The following is a 17477-nucleotide window of genomic DNA, read 5'->3' as shown; positions in this document are numbered from 1 at the left end:
CGTGCGCCACCACGCCTGGCTAGTATGATATTTTTAAGAGAGATATTTTACCTAATTCATGTAAATCATTAGAGTATATTGTTGTAATTTATTTATTATTAGTTTTTGTTATAACCTTCTTACTGTGTTTTATTTATGTCTTACTTATGTATTTATTTATTGAGATGCTAAGGATTGAACCTAGGCCTCCCAAATACTGGGATTGTAGACATGCACCACCACGCCCCATTTAAAATGAACTCTCAGCCTGGCAGGTGGCGGCGCACGCTTGTAGTCCCAGCATACGGGAGGCTGAGACAGGAGGATCGCGGTTTGCGGACAGTGTTAGCTACTTAGGCCCTCTGCAACTCAGATCCAGTTTCAAAATAAAGAATAAAAAATTTGGGCAGGGGGTGTAGTTCGGAGGTAGAATGCCCCTGGGTTCCATCCCCAGACCCGCAAAAAAAAAAAAGAATAAAAAATCGGGCTGAGGGTGTAGCTCGGAGGTTGAATGCCCCTGAGTTTCATCCCCAGTACTGCAAAATAAAGTAAATAAAATGGGGGCTGGAGGTGTAGCTTGGAGACAGAATGGCCCTTAGTTCAGTCCCTAGTACCACAAACAACAACAAATCTAACGTTTGATCAGGGCTTTTGAACTTTAGTAATGACTAGGAAATAATTTGCTTTAAGGTTACACCACTTGACTCCGTACTCAGTTGGGAAGCCATACAAATATCTTGTGATTATCCCAAATTCTATTTTCACTCAACATCCAATACAGCAGAGATTATGTATTATTTGGTAAGAGTGTGGAATGAGTACAGGGGTGCAGGTTGCAGGAGGAAATCCCTGGTTTTATGAGATACTTTTGTTATTGATTATGTAAAGTAACAATCTTTTTGGTGTAATTTTATAGGATGACTTTTCAGGATTGTCAGCATATGAAAGGAAGAGACTGAAGAACATATCGGAAAATGCAAACTTCTTTGCTTCTCTTCAGTTGTCTGAGGTTTGTGTGAGTTCCTAATTAAAACCAAGATGTCAGCCCTCCTGCCAGTAGGGCAATACAATATTTACAGTATCACTTTTCATAGTACCAAATGAGAGAAGGCAAAATTCAGAGTTGGTTTTGCACGAGGCCTGTACGTGCCTTGCTGAACCTTTATACAGCACTGTGGTGACCACACTACCAGAAGGTTCCCAGCAGGTAGAACAGTGGTCCGCTCATGAAAGATCATGGAGAAGAATGAGTCTTTGAGAAATCATATTCATAGAAATATTTGAGGGTGCATGTCAGTAGAAAGAGATAGCCATATTTAATTGACTCAGGCATATTTTTCACATTTAATTTTTTGTGATTGGCATCTTAAAATTATAATTATCAGCTTTCTCTCCTTTTTAAGTGGCACCTAAAATAATGGTGGCTTATGATGGGTTGTCTTGAATTCAGAAGAACAAGGTATGTTAAAAATATATATATTTTTTGCAGGTCTGGGGGTGGAACCCAGGGGCATTTGACCTGTCCTATTTTTGATTTTTTATTTTGAAACCTGGTCTCACTGAGTTGCAGAGGGCCTCACTAAGTAGCTGAGGCTGTCCGCGAACTGCGATCCTCCAGTCTCAGCCTCCCAAATGCTGGGATTACAACCATGCGCCACCATGCCCGGCCAAAATGTTTAACTAAAGATAAAGGTATAAGAGAGAGGGGACAATTTTGATTGTTTTTATTTTATTTCTATTTTGGTGCAGTGTTGAGAATTGAGAGAGAGCTTTGCCCTGTGGTTCGGTGGGGCTGCATCCTCAGTCCTGTTTTTTTTTTTTGGTGGTACTGGGGTTCCTGGAAGCCTTTCTACCTCTGGGCTACACTCCCAGACCTATTTTATACTTTTTTTATTTTTTGGAAACAGGGTCTCTTAGGCCAGCACGGCTGGCTTCAAACCTGCGTGATCCTTCTGTATCCACCTTCCAAGCGTGGGAATTACAAGTGTGTGCCACCATGCCCGGCAGTCCTGTTTGTTTTTAAATCTTAAAAGAAAATAGATGGAACGCTGGTGTGGTGGTGCACGCTTATAATCCCAGCATTGGGAGGCTAAGACTGGAGGATTGCAGTTTGTGGACAGCCTCAGCTACTTAGTGAGGCCCTTTGCAAACTCAGTGAGACCCAATGCCCCTGGGTTCTATCCCCAGTACATGTGAAACAAAACAAAACAAAACAAAACAAGATAGATGGGAAGCTGGGTGTTGTTTGTGGTCCATGTTTATAATCCCAGTATTTGGGAGGCCGAGACAGGAGGATCACAGGTTTGTAGCCAGCCTCAGCTATTTAGTAAGGGCTTTGCAACTTAGTGAGATCCTGTTTCAAAGTAAAGAATAAAACATAGGGCTGGGGGTGTGGCTCAGAGGTAGAATGCCCCTGGGTTCTATCCCCAGTCCTGTAAAATAATAAATAACATAAATTAAATAAAAAATAAACTGGGGATATAGCTTGGAGGTAGAATGCCCCTTGGTTCAACCCCCAGTTCTGGGGTGGGGGGGGAGGAGATGGGGATATGGTTTATATAGAGAGCTTTAAGGATAAAAGGCCAGATGCATGCCAGTATTTTATAATTCTTTTTTTTAAGATTTAAAGAAATTTATTAAAAAGATAGAAATACAGAAAATAGAAATACAGAAAATAGTTACAGCCCCATGCCAAAATAGCATGAGGGAGGCGGGTGGCCCTGGCCAACTCACCACTCCCCAATATTTTATAATTCTTAGCTAAAGGTATAATTTATATTGGTGACTTCATACTGGGTGTAAAGCTTAAATTTTTTTTTCTTGTGGTACTAGAGGTTGAACCTAAGGGCATTCCACTTCTGAGCTATATCCCCAGCTCTATTTTATTTTTTACTTTGAAACGCAGAGGGGCTCACTAAATCGCTGAGGCTGGCTGTGAACCTGTGATCCTCTTGTCTTAGCCTCCCAAGTACTGGGATTGCCAGTGTGTGCCACTGTGCCTGTCTTGTGGTAAAAATTTATATGTGTGAGAGAATAATTGCTTTCTCTGAATAGCAGATTCCTATATATTCAGTGTGTGTTTGCATCCTGGGGGGAGGGAGGAAAAGTTAATTTAAATATTATATTGTTAGCCAGATGTGGCGGCACACACGTGTAATCCTAGCACTCGGGAGGCTGAGACAGGAGGATCGTGGTTCACAGCCAGCCTCAGCTACTCAGTGAGGCTCTCTGCAACTCATGGAGACCCTGTTTAAAAATGAAGAATAGCCGGGCGTGGTGGCGCACGCTTGTAATCCCCGCGCTTGGGAGGCAGAGACAGGAGGATCGTGCAGGTTCGAAGCCAGCTGCGCGCGCTGGCTTAGGAGACCCTGTTTCCAAATATAAAATGTAAAAATAGGTCTGGGAGTGTAGCCCGGAGGTAGAAGGGCTTCCAGGAACCCCAGTACCACCAAATAAAATAAAATAAAATAAAAATGAAGAATAAAAAATCAGGATAAGGGTGTAGCTCAGAGGTAGAATGCCCCTGGTTCCAGCCCCAGAACTAAACACACACACACACATACACACACACACACACACACACACACACACACACACACTACATTGTTAAATCACTAACAGTTGAAAATCCATCAGAAATATGCACATTCTCTAATTATGATTTTTAATTAACAGAAAATATGACTCGACTACAAAAATGCAACCTATCACTATTTTGGAAAACAGCAAAGTGGTTTTGCAAGTAGAAGGTTGGATCTTGTTATTTGTAATGATGTATTTGACTCATGTAAACTCATTAGCAACTTGATCCAAAGTTTCTGAATACTAGTATATTAGTAAAATAGACTTACCTTTATTAATGTTAGTACACTTGTTTCATGTCTGCTACCAAGAATAGGTATCCTAGAGTAAGGGTCTTTTTTTGTGTGTGATACTGGGGATGGAACCCAGGGGCATTTCTCTCTCCAGGCTGTACCCCCAGCCCTATTTTATACTTTATTTGGAAACAGGGTCTCACTAAGTTGCTGAGAGCCTCACTAAGTAGCTGAGGCTGGCTTCGAACCTGCACGATCCTCCTGTCTCAGCCTCCCAAGCGCGGGGATGACAAGCCTGTGCCACTATGCCTGGCATGAAGGGTCTTTTATTTCCTGAATGGACCTTAATATTTTATTTTTTTTTTATTTATTTTTTTTGGTGGTACTGGGGTTCCTGGAAGCCCTTCTACCTCCGGGCTACACTCCCAGACCTATTTTATATTTTTGAAACAGGGTCTCTTACGCCAGCGCGGCTGGCTTCGAACCTGCGCGATCCTCCTGTCTCTGCCTCCCAAGCGCGGGGATTACAAGCGTGCGCCACCACGCCCGGCATGGACCTTAATATTTTAAATGATAAGCTATAAAGTCACAAGGTAGCAGTTTTATGTGTGTGTGTTTTGTGTACTTTTCAGTCAGCTGCAAGGCTCCGTGAAATGATAAAGAAGAGTCAGCCTCCTGAGTCCAAGAGGTAAAGGTTTGGCTTATGATGACTAGCTGGGCTATGGCGTTTTGCTGCTGTTGTTCTTGTGGTACTATAGATTGCATCTGGTGACATTCTACCTCTGAGCTATGCACACAGCTGTTTTTATTTTATTTTATTTTTTAAATTTTTTGTAGTACTGGGGATAGAATCCAGGGGCATTCTACCTCCAAGTTACACCCCCAGCCCTATTTTTATTCTTTATTTTATTTATTTTTTGTGGTACTGGGGGGTGGAACCCAGGGGCCTATTTTATATTTTATTTGGATACAGGGTCTCACTAAGCTGCTGAGAGCCTCACTAAGTAGCCAAAGCTCGCTTTGAACCTGTGCGATCCTCGTGACTCAGCCTCCCAAGTCCTGGGATTACAAGTATGTGCCACCACACCTGGCTATTTTTTTGAAATAGGGTCGCACTGAGTTGCGAAGGGCCTCACTAAGTAGATGAGGCTGGCCACGAAACAAGATCCTCCTGTCTCAGCCTCCCAAATGCTGGGATTACACATGTAAGCCATTGCACCCGGCTTTTATTTATTTATTTTTTGTGGTGCTATAGATTGAACCCAGGAGTATTCCACCTCTGAGCTATACTTCAGCCCTGTTTTATTTTTATTTTGAAATAGTCTTGCTAGGTTGATGAGTCTTTTTTTTTTTTTTTGCAGGTCTGGGGATGGAACCCAGGGGCATTCGACCTCAGAGCTACACCGCTTGTCCTATTTTTTTATTCTTTATTTTCATTTATTTATTTATTTTTTTTTTTGCAAGTTTGGGGATGGAGCCCAGGGGCATTCGACCTCCAAGCTGCATCCCCTGCCCTAGGTTTTATTATTTATTTTGAAACAGGGTCTCACTGAGTTGCAGAGGGCCTCACTAAGTAGCTGAGGCTGTCCGTGAATCTGTGATTGTCCTGTCTCAGTTTCCCAAGCACCATATTTCATTCTTTTTTTCGTGACTACATATATCATTCATTTAGATATATGTGCCAAAATTTATTTAGTATATCTCATTTATTTATTTTATTTTTTATTTTAATCTTTTGCAGTACTGGGGATTGAACCCAGGGGCATTTGACCTCCGAGCTACACCCCCAGCCCTATTTTTTTATTCTTCATTTTGAAGCAGGGTCTCATTAAGTTGCTAAGAGCCTGAGTAGTTGAGGCTGGCCACGAACCTGCGATCCTCCTGTCTTAGCTTCCCAAGTACTGGGATTATAAGAGCGCGCCATCACACCCAGCTCTAATATCTCTCATTTAAGTTTATTTTTTTCCCCTAGACTTTGAATTAAAGTTATTGTGGCCTCTGGGCATAGTAGTGCATGCCTATAATCCCAGTATTTGGGAGACTGAGACAAGAGAATCATAGGTTAGAGGCTAGCCTCAGCAATTTAGAGTGCCCCCCCCCCCAGCAGCTTAGTGAGACCCTGTTTCCAAAAACAAAAAAGTGAAAAAAGGCTGTACATGTTGGCACATGCCTATAATATCAGTACTTGGGATGTTTGAGACTACAGGATCACAGGTTCAAGGACAGCCTCAGCTAGTAATGAGACTCTCATCACCCTAATGAGATCCTGTTTCAAAATAAAAATGAAGCCAGGCATGGTGGTGCAAGCTTGTAATCCTAAGGTTCAAGGACAGCCTCAGCTACTAGTGAGGCCCTTTGCAACTCAGTGAGACCCTGTTTCAGAATAAAGAATAAAAAATAGGGCTGGGGGTGTAGCTCAGAGGTAGAATGCCCCTGGGTTCCATCAGCAGTACCAAAATAAATAAATAAATAAAATAAAAATGAAAAGGGCTGGGTGTGTAGTTCCAGGATAGAATGCCCTTGGGTTCATTCCCTAGTAAAAACAGACACAATAAATATATACATACATATACATACATATACATACATACATATATATATATATATGTATATATATATATATATATATATATATATATATATATATATATATATATATATATATATGTAGGGCTAGGGGTGAGGCTCAGAGGTAGAATGCTTCTAGGTTCAACCCTCAGTACCAAAAATCAGTCAATCCCTGTGGCCATGTATAATGTGTCTGTGCAGTGTGTGACTGTAGCTATGGTGCCCATTCCTAGACATTATTTCAATATCACTATTCACATTTCTTTTGCTCCTTTAGAAAGAAGCCTAAGAAGAGAGAAAATGAGATTGGATGTCGAAGGTCGATGCGATTGCTAAAAGTAGATCCTTCAGGAATTTCATTGCCAGTGACTCCAACTCAGCCCCCCATAGTAGAAGATGAAAATGTAAGAAAAACTCAAATCAGTATCTTAATATAGTACTGAAAAGTTTAAAGTGTTTAAGAGTAAAGGTTAAATTATATTGTCTTTGTAGTTCATCAGTATCTGAATTTTTATGGCTTAATGTGTGAGATTTCAATATCATAGACTGGGTTGGATTCTGTATTTTTGCAAGACTTAACCTGTGGGGCAGTTGTGGGCAATTTATTTAACTTCTCTGAGCCGAAGTTTCTCCACTATTTTTTTTTTTTTTTTGTACTGGGGATGGAACCCAGGGGCATTCTACCTCCGAGCTACACCCCCAGCTCTATTTTTTATTTATTTTGAAACAGGGTCTCACTGAGTTGCAAAGGGCCTCACTAAGAGTCTGCCAACCATGATCCTCCTAAGCCTCTCAAATGCTGGGATTACAAATTTGTGTCACCACGCCCAGCTTAAATTTCTCCATTAAAAAAGTGGCAACAGCTGGGTGTGGTGGGCAAGTTTGTAATCCCCGCGCTTAGGAGGCGGAGACAGGAGGATCGCACAGGTTTGAAGCCACCCTCAGCTATTTAGTGAGGCTCTCAGCAACTTAATGAGACCCTGTTTCCAAATAAAATACAAAATATGTCTGGGAATATAGTCCAAAGGTAGAAAGCCTCTGGGTTCTATCCCTAACACCTAAATAAATAAATAAATAAATAAAACCCCAGCATTTGGGAGGCTGAGACCAGAGGATTACGGTTTGCGGATAGCCTCAGTTGCTATTTAGTGAGGCCCTCCACGACTCAGACCCTGTTTCAAAATAAAGAATTAAAAATAGGGCAGGGTGTGTAGCTTGGAAGTTGAATGCCCCTGGGTTCCATCCCCAGACCTGCAAAAAAAAAAAGTAGCAACAGTAGCAACAGTAATGGAAATGTTAAAGGTCTGTCCCAGATTTATTTATTCATTTTTTTTAATGGTACTGGGAATTGAACCCAGGGCATTGTACCTGTAGGCTACACCTCAGCCCTATTTCATTTTAATTTTGAAATAGTTCTTGCTAGGTTGATGTAATTCCAGTACCTGGGAGGCTGAGACAGGAGGATCACAGGCTCTTGGCCAGCCTCAGCTACTCAGTGAGGCCCTCCACAATTTAGTGAGACCATTTCAAAATAAAGAATAAAAAATTGGAGCTGGATGTGGTGGCCACGCTTGTAATCCCAGCATTCGGAGGCTGAGGCCGAGACCCGAGGCTCGCGGTTCACGGACAGCCTCAGCTACTTAGTGAGGCCCTCTGCAACTCAGTGAGACCTGGTTTCAAAATAAAGAATAAAAAAAATTGGGCGGGGGTGTAGCTCGGAGGTCGAATGCCCCTGGGTTCCATCCCCAGACCCCCCCCCACACACACACAAAATTGGGCTAGGGGTAGAGCTCAGTGGTAGATGCGTCTGGGTCAATCCCCAGCACCAAAAAAGCTAGTTATTACTACTCAGTAAGGGTAAGTGATGCCAGTGATGAGCGTTTGGCTCCAGCTCAGTTTTATATTCCAAGTGGGAGCAGCTTTACTTACCAGATATATTCTGTAAATAAGGTGATAATTATGCCTTTCAAGTGCACCCATCTTTTAATACGTTATATTTAAATGCTTAATTACAAATTCAAAAATAGTACTCATTAGATGGTGCTTTGGGAGCTAATTGCAAATTAAGGTTCTGGGAAGCGGAGTAGAAGAGTAGCTTCGTGTGTGTGTGTGTGTGTGTGTGTGTGTGTGTGTGTGTGTGTGTGGTGTGTGTGCGCCTGGGGCTTGGACTCCAGTGTACTGCCGCAGAGCCGTACCCCAGCCTTTGTTTTTTGTTTCAGACAGGCTCTTTCTGGATTGCTGAGAGTCTGTCCTTGAACCTAATCTTCCTGTTTCAGCCTCTCAAGTACTTGGATTTCAGGTGTGGGCCTGACTTCAAATTTTTTTGAAGCTTTAACCTAGAATAAATGATAATTTTACATTACAACTCATTGCACACATACATACTTCTAAAACAATGGCCTTATGAAATAGTATTTATTCTTAATACATGAGATGCACTTGGTATTTTTCTTTTTTCTTTTGGTATTACTGGAGATTGAACCCAGAGGCATTCTACCTCTGAGCTTTACCCAACCCTTTATTTATTTATTTGTTTTGGTGGTGGTACTGGGGTTCCTGGAAACCCTTCTACCTCCGGGCTACACTCCCAGACCTATTTTATATTTTTATTTGGAAACAGGGTCTCTTAAGCCAGCGAGGCTGGCTTTGAATTTGCGCGATCCTCCTGTCTCCCCACCTGTCTCCACCTCCCAAGCGGGGGAATTACAAGTGTGTACCACCACGCCTGGCTTATTTTTTGTCTTTGAAACAGGGTCTTGCTAGGTTGCTGAGGCTGCCCCTTAATCTGCAGTTCTCCTGACTCAGCCTCTCAAGTATTCGGATTACAGGTATGCACCACCACACAGGGCTGCTTTGGCATTTTCTGCTCTGTGTGTGTTACTCAGGATAGAACCTAGGCGTGTACTACCTCTGAGACACACCTCCAGCCCTTTTCATTTTTTTGTTTCGAAACAGGGACTCTCTAGGTTGTTGAGAGTCTTGCTAAGTTGGTGAGGTTGGTCTCAAACCTGTGATCCTCCTGTTTCAGCCTCCCAAGTACTGGGATTACGGTTGTACACCATCACGCCCAGCTCTATTTTATTTTCATTCACTAAAACAAAGTGCTAGTTGTGACATAATAAAGTGATTTCCTGGCCCACTGATGAGTTACAACATGTACTTTATAAAACATTGGCACAGAACAACAATACTGAGTGATGAAGTTGAGCTAATCAGTCAGTTGCCAGCTTCTGCCACTCGGGGCTAGTTAACTCTCTTAAGTCTCATGCCAGGGGCTTCAAAATGTGGTACCTCATTCAGAGGACTAAATAAGACAGTACAAGCTATAATAACATTACACGATGCCTTGCATTTATTCATTCTTTTTTTTTTTTTTTTTTTTTTTGCAGTACTGGGGATGGAACCCAGGGACATTCTACCTCCGAGCTGCACCCCCTGCCCTATTGTTTATTCTTTATTTTGAAACAGGGTCTCACTGAGTTGCAAAGGGCCCAAGTAGCTGAGGCTGGCCGAGAACCTTGATCCTCCTGTCTCAGCCTCCCAAATGCTGGATTTACAAGTGTGCGCCACCACGCCCAGCTAGTGTGCACGAGCACGCTCTCTCTCTCTCACACACACACACACACACACACACACACACACACACACATTTTTTTTAAATCGGCATAGTTAATATTACATATTTATGTGGTGTTTTGATACATATATACAATATGCAATGATTAGATTGATTAAGACAATATCTATCACCTCAGACACATATTATTTCTTTGTTTTGGGAAAATTAAAAAGCTGCTGAAGCTGGGTGTGATGTGCATTCCTGTAATCTCAGTACTTGGAAAGCTGAGACAGTAGGATTGCAGGTCTGAGGCCAGCCTCAGCATCTTAGAAAAGCCCTTAGTAACTTAGTGAGACCTCCGTGTTTTATTTATTTATTTATTTATTTATTTTTGTGGTACTGGGGGTGGAACCCAGAGGCTTTCTACCCCCGGGCTGTACTCCCAGACCTATTTTATATTTTATTTGGAAACAGGGTCTCACTAAGTTGCTGAGAGCCTCACTGAGTAGCTGAGGCTGGCTTCGAACCCGTGCGATCCTCCTGTCTCAGCCTCCCAAGCGCGGGGATTACAAGCGGTGCGCCACCACACCCGGCTGACTTCCTCCTTTTAAAATACAAAAATAGCCGGGCGTGGTGGCGCAAGGTTGTAATCCCCGCACTTGGGAGGCTGAGACAGGAGGATCGCACAGGTTCGAATCCAGCCTCAGCTACTCAGTGAGGCTTCCAGCAACTTAGTGAGACCCTGTTTCCAAATAAAATATAAAAAAGGTCTGGGAGTATAGGCCAGGGGTAGAAAGCTTCTGGGTTCCACCCCCAGTACCACCAAAAAAAAAAATACAAAAATAAAATACAAAAATAAAAAGGGCCGGGGTGTAGCTCAGAGACAGGATGCCCCTTGGTTTGATTTCTAGTATAAAAAATATCTTCTCTATTAAATATTTCAAATATTCAATTTATTATTGTTAAACAGTTGACTTACTGTGCTAGAGAACATTAGAAGTTACTGGTCTGATCCAGCTGTACCCTTATTTTCAGTAACAATCCTCTCTCCTTTCTTCTTCTACATCTTTCCCAGGTTTTGGCAACCACTAATCTACCCCCAATTTGAGTTCAAATTTATATTTCAAGCCAGGTGTGGTGGCACAGGCTTGTAATCTCAGTACTTAGGAGGCTGAGAGAGAAGGATCCAGGTTTGTGGCCAACCTCAGCTACTTATTGAGGCCCTCCGCAATTTATTGAGATCCTGTTTCAAAATAAAAAATAAAGCTGGGCATGGTGATGCACACTTGTAATCCCAGCATTTGGGAGGCTGAGACAGGAGGATTGCAGTTCGTGGACAGCCTCAGCTACTTAGTGAGGTCATTTGCAACTCAGTGAGACCTTGTTTCAAAAAAAGGATAAAAATAGGGCTGGAGGTATAGCTCAGAGGTAGAATGCCCCTGGGTTTCATTCCCAGTACTGCAAAAAAAAAAAAAAAAAAAAAAAAGAAGAAAAAGAAAAGAAAAAGAGAATAAAAAATAGGGTTGAGGGTATAGCTCGGAGGTAGAAAGCCCCTGGGTTGAAACCGTAGTACTGCAAAAAAAAAAAAGTCTGAATTTGGGGGTTGATTGTGATTTTGGGTATTTTGAATAAAGAGACAATAAGTATGGGCATGCAGGTATCTTTCCAACACACTGATTTCTTTTCCTTTTTTGGGGGGGACGGATACTTGGGATGGAACTGTGGGGCATTCTACCTCCAGGCTACACCCCCTGCCCTATTTTTATACTTTATTTTGGAACAGGGTCTCACTAAATTGTGGAGGGCCTCACTAAGTCGCTGAGGCTGGCCACAAACCTGCGAACCTCCTGTCTCAGCTCCCGAGTGCTGGATTCCAAGCGCGGGCCACCACGCCTGGCTACTGATTTCCTTTCCTTTGGATCTCTATCTAGTAGCAGGATCATTGTATCATATGGTAGTTCTGTTTCTAGTTTTTTGTGTGGCTTTTCATAATGGTGGTAATAATCCACATTCACACCAGCAGGGTATGAGAGTTTCCCTTTTTCTGTGTCTTCCCAGCATCTGTTATTTTTTGTCAGCATTCATTCATTGAACAATTACTTTTAAATGCCTGTGATGTGCTACCACTGTTGCAGGTATTGAAAGTAAAGTCGTGAAAAAGACCCAACAAATTCCTTTGCCTTGAGTTTATAGTCTAGCACAAGACAGGCAGTGACTTTTAATTTTTGTCTTTGATTACAGCTCCTGGTGCCTCCTGGGCCTTTAGAAATGATTCCCAAGACTCAAGACGACCACAATGAAGTACTGAAGGGATTTCTGCAGATCTGGGCAGAAACGAGCGAGGTATCCCCTGGAAGAGCTTATGGCCTTTAGAACCATCTACTAAGAACATTGTATGTAGATATTAACAATACTTTGATTTCCATGTTTCAGACAAGTGGTAAGAACACGGAGAAGGAGTTACCTAGCATTAAGAGGTAATTGAATTCCTTATCTTTGTTTTACATCTTTTGAGATGTTTGAGTTGTGGAAGCTGTATATTATTATAGGAAATCTTGGTTGCCCGGTGAATTTATACCCTATCAACTGTGAGAGTGTGTGTGTGTGTGTGTGTGTGTGTGTGTGTGTGTGTTTCCTTTTAGGTGTTGCCATATGCAATGCTACTATGATATGTTTCAATGATATAAGGGCAAGGATTTTGTCTCAGTAACTAGAACAGTATCTGGCACATAGTGTGTATGTATATGTCTATGTACTATATAGATATTTGTTTTTGTGGTACCCAGAGGCATCCTACCTCTAAGCTGCACCCTCAGTCCCATTTTTATTCTTTTTTTTTTTTTTTGGTGGTACTGGGGGTGGAACCCAGAGGCTTTCTACCTCCGGGCTATACTTCCAGACCTTCTTTATATTTTATTTGGAAACAGGGTCTCACTAAGTTGCTGAAAGCCTTAGTAAGTAGCTGAGAGCCTCACTAAGGAGCTGAGGCTGGCTTCGAGACTGTGCGATCCTCCTGTCTCGGCCTCCCAAGTGCGGGGATTACAAGCGTGTGCCACCACGCCCGGCTCCCATTTTTATTCTTTATTTGGAAACAGGGTCTCACTAAGTTGCAAAGAGCCTCACTGTGTTACTGAGGCTGGCCTTGAACCTGTAACCCTCCTGTCTCAGCCTCCCAAGTATTGGGATTACAAGTTTGCACCACCCAGCCTGGCTAGCACATAGTATATATTTATTCAATGTTGAAAAAAATGAATTCACATTTTTACTGTTATGTTTTATTGTATATACAATTTTTTTTCTGTTTTTCTTTTTCTTTTGGTACTGCAGATTGGATTTAGAGGCATTCTACCTTCAAGCTATGCCCCCAGCCCAATTTAATTTCTTTATTTGGAAACAGCGTCTCACTAGGTTTCTAAGAGCCTTGCTACGCTGCCGAGGCTGGTTTTGAACCCACAATCCTGTCTCAGCCTCCCAAATACTGGGATTACAAGTGTTTGCCACCACACCTGGCCAAAGTTTTTTTATTTTTATTTTTATTTTTTTAATACAGTACTGGGGATGGAACCCAGGGACATTCTACCTTTGAGCTACACCCCAGTCCTATTTTTACTTTTTATTTTATTTTATTTTTTATTTTTTATTTTTTGGTGGTACTGGGGTTCCTGGAAGCCCTTCTACCTCTGGGCTACACTCCCAGACCTATTTTATACTTTTTATTTGGAAACGGGGTCCCTTAAATCAGCGCAGCTGACTTCGAACCTGCGGGATCCTCCTGTCTCTGCCTCCCAAGCGCGGGGATTATAAGCGTGCGCCACCATGTCTGGCACTTTTATTCTTTATTTTGAAACAGGGTCTCACTGAGTTGCAGAGGCCCTTACTAAGTAGTGCTGAGACTGTCCTTGAAACACGATCCTTCTGTCTCAGCCTCCCAAATGCTGGGATTACGGGATTACAAGTATGTGCCACCATGCTAGGTTTGGATTTTATTTTGAAACAGGGTCTCACTAAGTTATGGCAGGTCTCACTAAATTTTTTTTTTTTTTTTTTTTTTTTTTTTTGTGGGTCTGGGGATCGAACCCAGAGGTGTTTGACCTCCAAGCTACAACCCCTGCCCAGTTTTTTATTCTTTATTTTGAAACTGGGTCTCACTGAGTTGTGGAGGCCCTCACTAAGTCCCTGAGGCTGTCCGTGAAGGAACTGTGATCCTCTGATCTCTGCCTCCGAATGCTGGGATTACAAGCATGTGCCATCCTGCCTGGTTTATTGTGAGCATTTTTATGGCCTTTAGTGCACACTATGAAATTGTTTTTCAAAAATCTTTTTGTTTTCCTTCTGAAAATCTTACATGAACTTGTTCTGATACTAGCAATATATGTGAGTTTTTATGTTTGTAGTTTTATAAATTTTAGAACCGGGCGTGGTGGCTCATGCTTGTAATCCCAGTACTTGGGAGGAGACAGGATTGCACAGGTTCAAAGCCAGCCTCAGTTACTTAGTGAGGCTCTCAGCAATTTAATGAGACCCTGTTTCCAAATAAAATATTAAATAGGTCTGGGAATATAGCCCAGAGGTAGAAAAGGCCCTGGGTTCCATCCCCAGGACCACACACACACAAAATTGCATTACTGGGAATCAAACCCAGGTATCATATGTCAGCCAAGTGCCCCCAATGAGCTACACCCTGGCCTGAGTACATAGTTAACTGTAGACTCCTAGTTTTTGAATTATCAAAGATAATTTTATAATTGAAAAACAGTACCTCACCGTTTAATTTTATTTTCTTGGTCATCCGGAGGTTGACTGTTTTAGTAAGTAAATGTTAGAATTGTGTTTTTTTTCCTTTTAAATCATCTAATAATTATCTTTTAAAATTTAACTTTTTAACTTTTTAGCTACAAAAGCAACTTGAACAGCATGGTCATTAGTGAAGACACTGTTCATAAAGTTACCAAAGGCTCAATATCCTCTGTGGCTTTCCACCCATCACACACTAGGACTTTGGTTGCGGCTGGGGCTAAATCTGGGCAAATTGGACTCTGGGATTTGGTAAGTTATTATTAACTTTTTTTGAAATTATTAAAGTTTGATTGAAGCGAATAGCCTTAGGGAGAATAGCCCCAAGTAATTTATTTATAAATGTAACTTGAGATTTGTGGTTTTGTGCTTTCTGATTCCAAATTTTAAAAATCTAGAGGAATTTAAATTTGCTCTGGAGAATTTTAAACATTTTTAGCTTGAATATCATTAGCCATCTGGGCATAAGTTAACTACCAGGAGACTTTAAATACATATAATGTGAAAAACATATATATTATATATATATATATACATATATATATATATATATATGTAGTCTTCAAATTATTTTAAAAAATATGGTCTGCTAGAATGTGCTAGGATCCAAACTCATGTTGAATTCCTTACCCAAAAGGTGATGGCCTCACCTGGTGTGGTACCTCGGGCGGGCTTTAGGTCATGAATTGGAGGAGTTCTTATCAAAGAGGCCCCAAGAGACCTCTTGCCCCTTTTAACATGTGAGGCGCCATCCATCACCCAGAAAGTGGATCAGACCTTGATTTTGGACTGCGCAGTCACAGAAACTGAGAAATAACTACCTCCTGTTTGTAATTCCCCAGTTTATGGTATTTTGTTTTAGCAACCAAGGACCATCACAGTTCAAAAGCTGAATTGAAATACCTTCCCAGGAATCTGCTTAGGAAGATCCAATCTTTTTTATGTTTTTAATGTTTTTTAGGTTTAAGACATTGAATCCAGGGCCTCCCACATGCTAAGCAAAGGCTCTGCCACTGAACTCTACCTCCAACCCCTTTTATTTTTTATTTCGAGATAATCTTGTTATTGACAGACCGGCCTTGAACTTTTGATACTCACGCCTCAGCCTCGTGAACAGCTGTTCCTCCAGTGGTGGTGCTCACCTAGCATGTGGGAGGCCCTGGTTTTGATCTTCTGTACTACAAAGATGAATTATCAATTTAGTAATGGGAAAGCGTTGCAGAGTCAGTGATGAGCAATGAGTGTGTGTGTGTGTGTGTGTGTGTGTGTGTGTGTGTGTGTGTGTGTTTTACTGGTGATTAAAACCCAGGGCATTAAGCCGGGCATGGTGGCGCATGCTTGTAATCCCAGCAATTGGGAGGCTGAGACCGGAGGATCGCGGTTCATGGACAGCCTCAGCTACTTAGTGAGGCCTTCTGCAACTCAGTGAGACCCTGTTTCAAAATAAAGAATGAAAAATAGGGCAGGGCATGAGGCAAGGCCAGTGCTGGGGCCTCCGGGGCCAGGATTGGAGCCTGCTGAGGGGTTAGACTGGTGCTGGGGATAGCGGGCCGGGGATCGGAGCCTGCCATGAGGCAAGGCTGTTGCTGGAGCCTTTGAGGCCGGGACTGGGGCCTGCTGAGGGGTTAGGCCGGTGACAGGGCCAGCGAGGCCGGGACTGGAGCCTGCCATGAGGCAAGGCCAGTGCTGGGGGCTCTGAGGCCGGGATCAGAGCCTGCCGAGGGGTGAGGCCAGAGCCGGGGTCAGCGAGGCCAGGATCGGGGCCTGCCGTGAGGCAAGGCCGGTGCTTGGGCCACCAAGGCCAGGATCAGAGTCTGCAGGGGTGCCATGCCAGCGGGGGCCTTCAGGAGTGGGATCAAAAATTTGCAATGTGGCATACACAGAGAAACATATGTAGGTAAAAGAATTCCCCTGGGCTCAATCCTCAGTACCTAAAAACAAAAAAAGAAAAGAAAATTGCTCTATTGCAGAGTAGACTGAGTGAGATTTGGAGGTGATAGTTGCTCTGGTTCACTTTATGTCTGGCATAGGAATCCAAATCTCAAAAGTGACTTCTTAGGGGTTGGTAATCTAACTGCCGTAAAGCTAACCCTTAGAAGTAGCAGTATTTGGAGCTGGGCATGGCAGCACACACTTGTAATCCAGTACTTGGAAGTCTGAGACAGGAGAATCACAGGTTCGAGGTCAGCTTCAACAACTTAGTGAGATCCAGTTTTCAAATTAAAATAAAATAGGGCTGGGGTGTAGCTCAGAGGTAGAATGTTCCTGGGTTCAATCCCCGGAACCATTACTTAAAAAAAAATTGATATGGAAATTTATTTATTTATTTATTTATTTATTTATTTATTTATTTATTTATTTATTTTTGGTACTGGGGTTCCTGGAAGCCCTTCTACCTCTGGGCTACACTCCCAGACCTATTTTTATATTTTTTTTAATTTGGAAACAGGGTCTCCTAAGCCAGCGTGCGCGGCTGGCTTTGAACCTGCGCGATCCTCCTGTCTCTGCCTCCCAAGCGCGGGGATTACAAGCGTGCGCCACCACGCCCGGCGATATGGAAATTTAAATACGTGACTTTTCATGGTATATTTAGAGGACAAAATATTCTTCTAAGAACTATGATTTTTTGAGCTGGGCATGATGGTTTACACTTGTAATCCCAGCACTTGGGGGAATTGTAGGTTCACAGCCAGTCTCAGCTACTTAGTGAGGCCCTTCACAACTCAGTGAGACCCTGTTTCAAAATAAGGAATAAAAACTAG

The 17477-nt window shown here is 42.4% G+C and overlaps 1 protein-coding gene across 1 annotated transcript in view; it reads left to right on the top strand.

The window, feature by feature from the left end:
* WDR76 (WD repeat domain 76) overlaps window positions 1–17477 on the top strand; it is a gene marked incomplete at both ends in the record, with an annotated part of 42090 nt that overhangs the window by 7544 nt on the left and 17069 nt on the right. The window contains 6 exons of the mRNA XM_080707031.1: window positions 896–988; window positions 4427–4482; window positions 6640–6766; window positions 12163–12264; window positions 12355–12398; window positions 14814–14967. Of these exons, the coding sequence (XP_080563157.1) occupies window positions 896–988; window positions 4427–4482; window positions 6640–6766; window positions 12163–12264; window positions 12355–12398; window positions 14814–14967 (576 nt within the window). The remainder of the gene's footprint in view (window positions 1–895; window positions 989–4426; window positions 4483–6639; window positions 6767–12162; window positions 12265–12354; window positions 12399–14813; window positions 14968–17477) is intronic.

Source organism: Muscardinus avellanarius (genome assembly GCF_963383645.1).
Source record: "Muscardinus avellanarius genome assembly, chromosome: 12".
Classification (NCBI taxonomy): Eukaryota; Metazoa; Chordata; class Mammalia; order Rodentia; family Gliridae; genus Muscardinus; species Muscardinus avellanarius.
The sequence above is the reverse complement of the archived record's forward strand: the minus strand, read 5'-3'. Positions and strand labels throughout refer to the sequence as shown.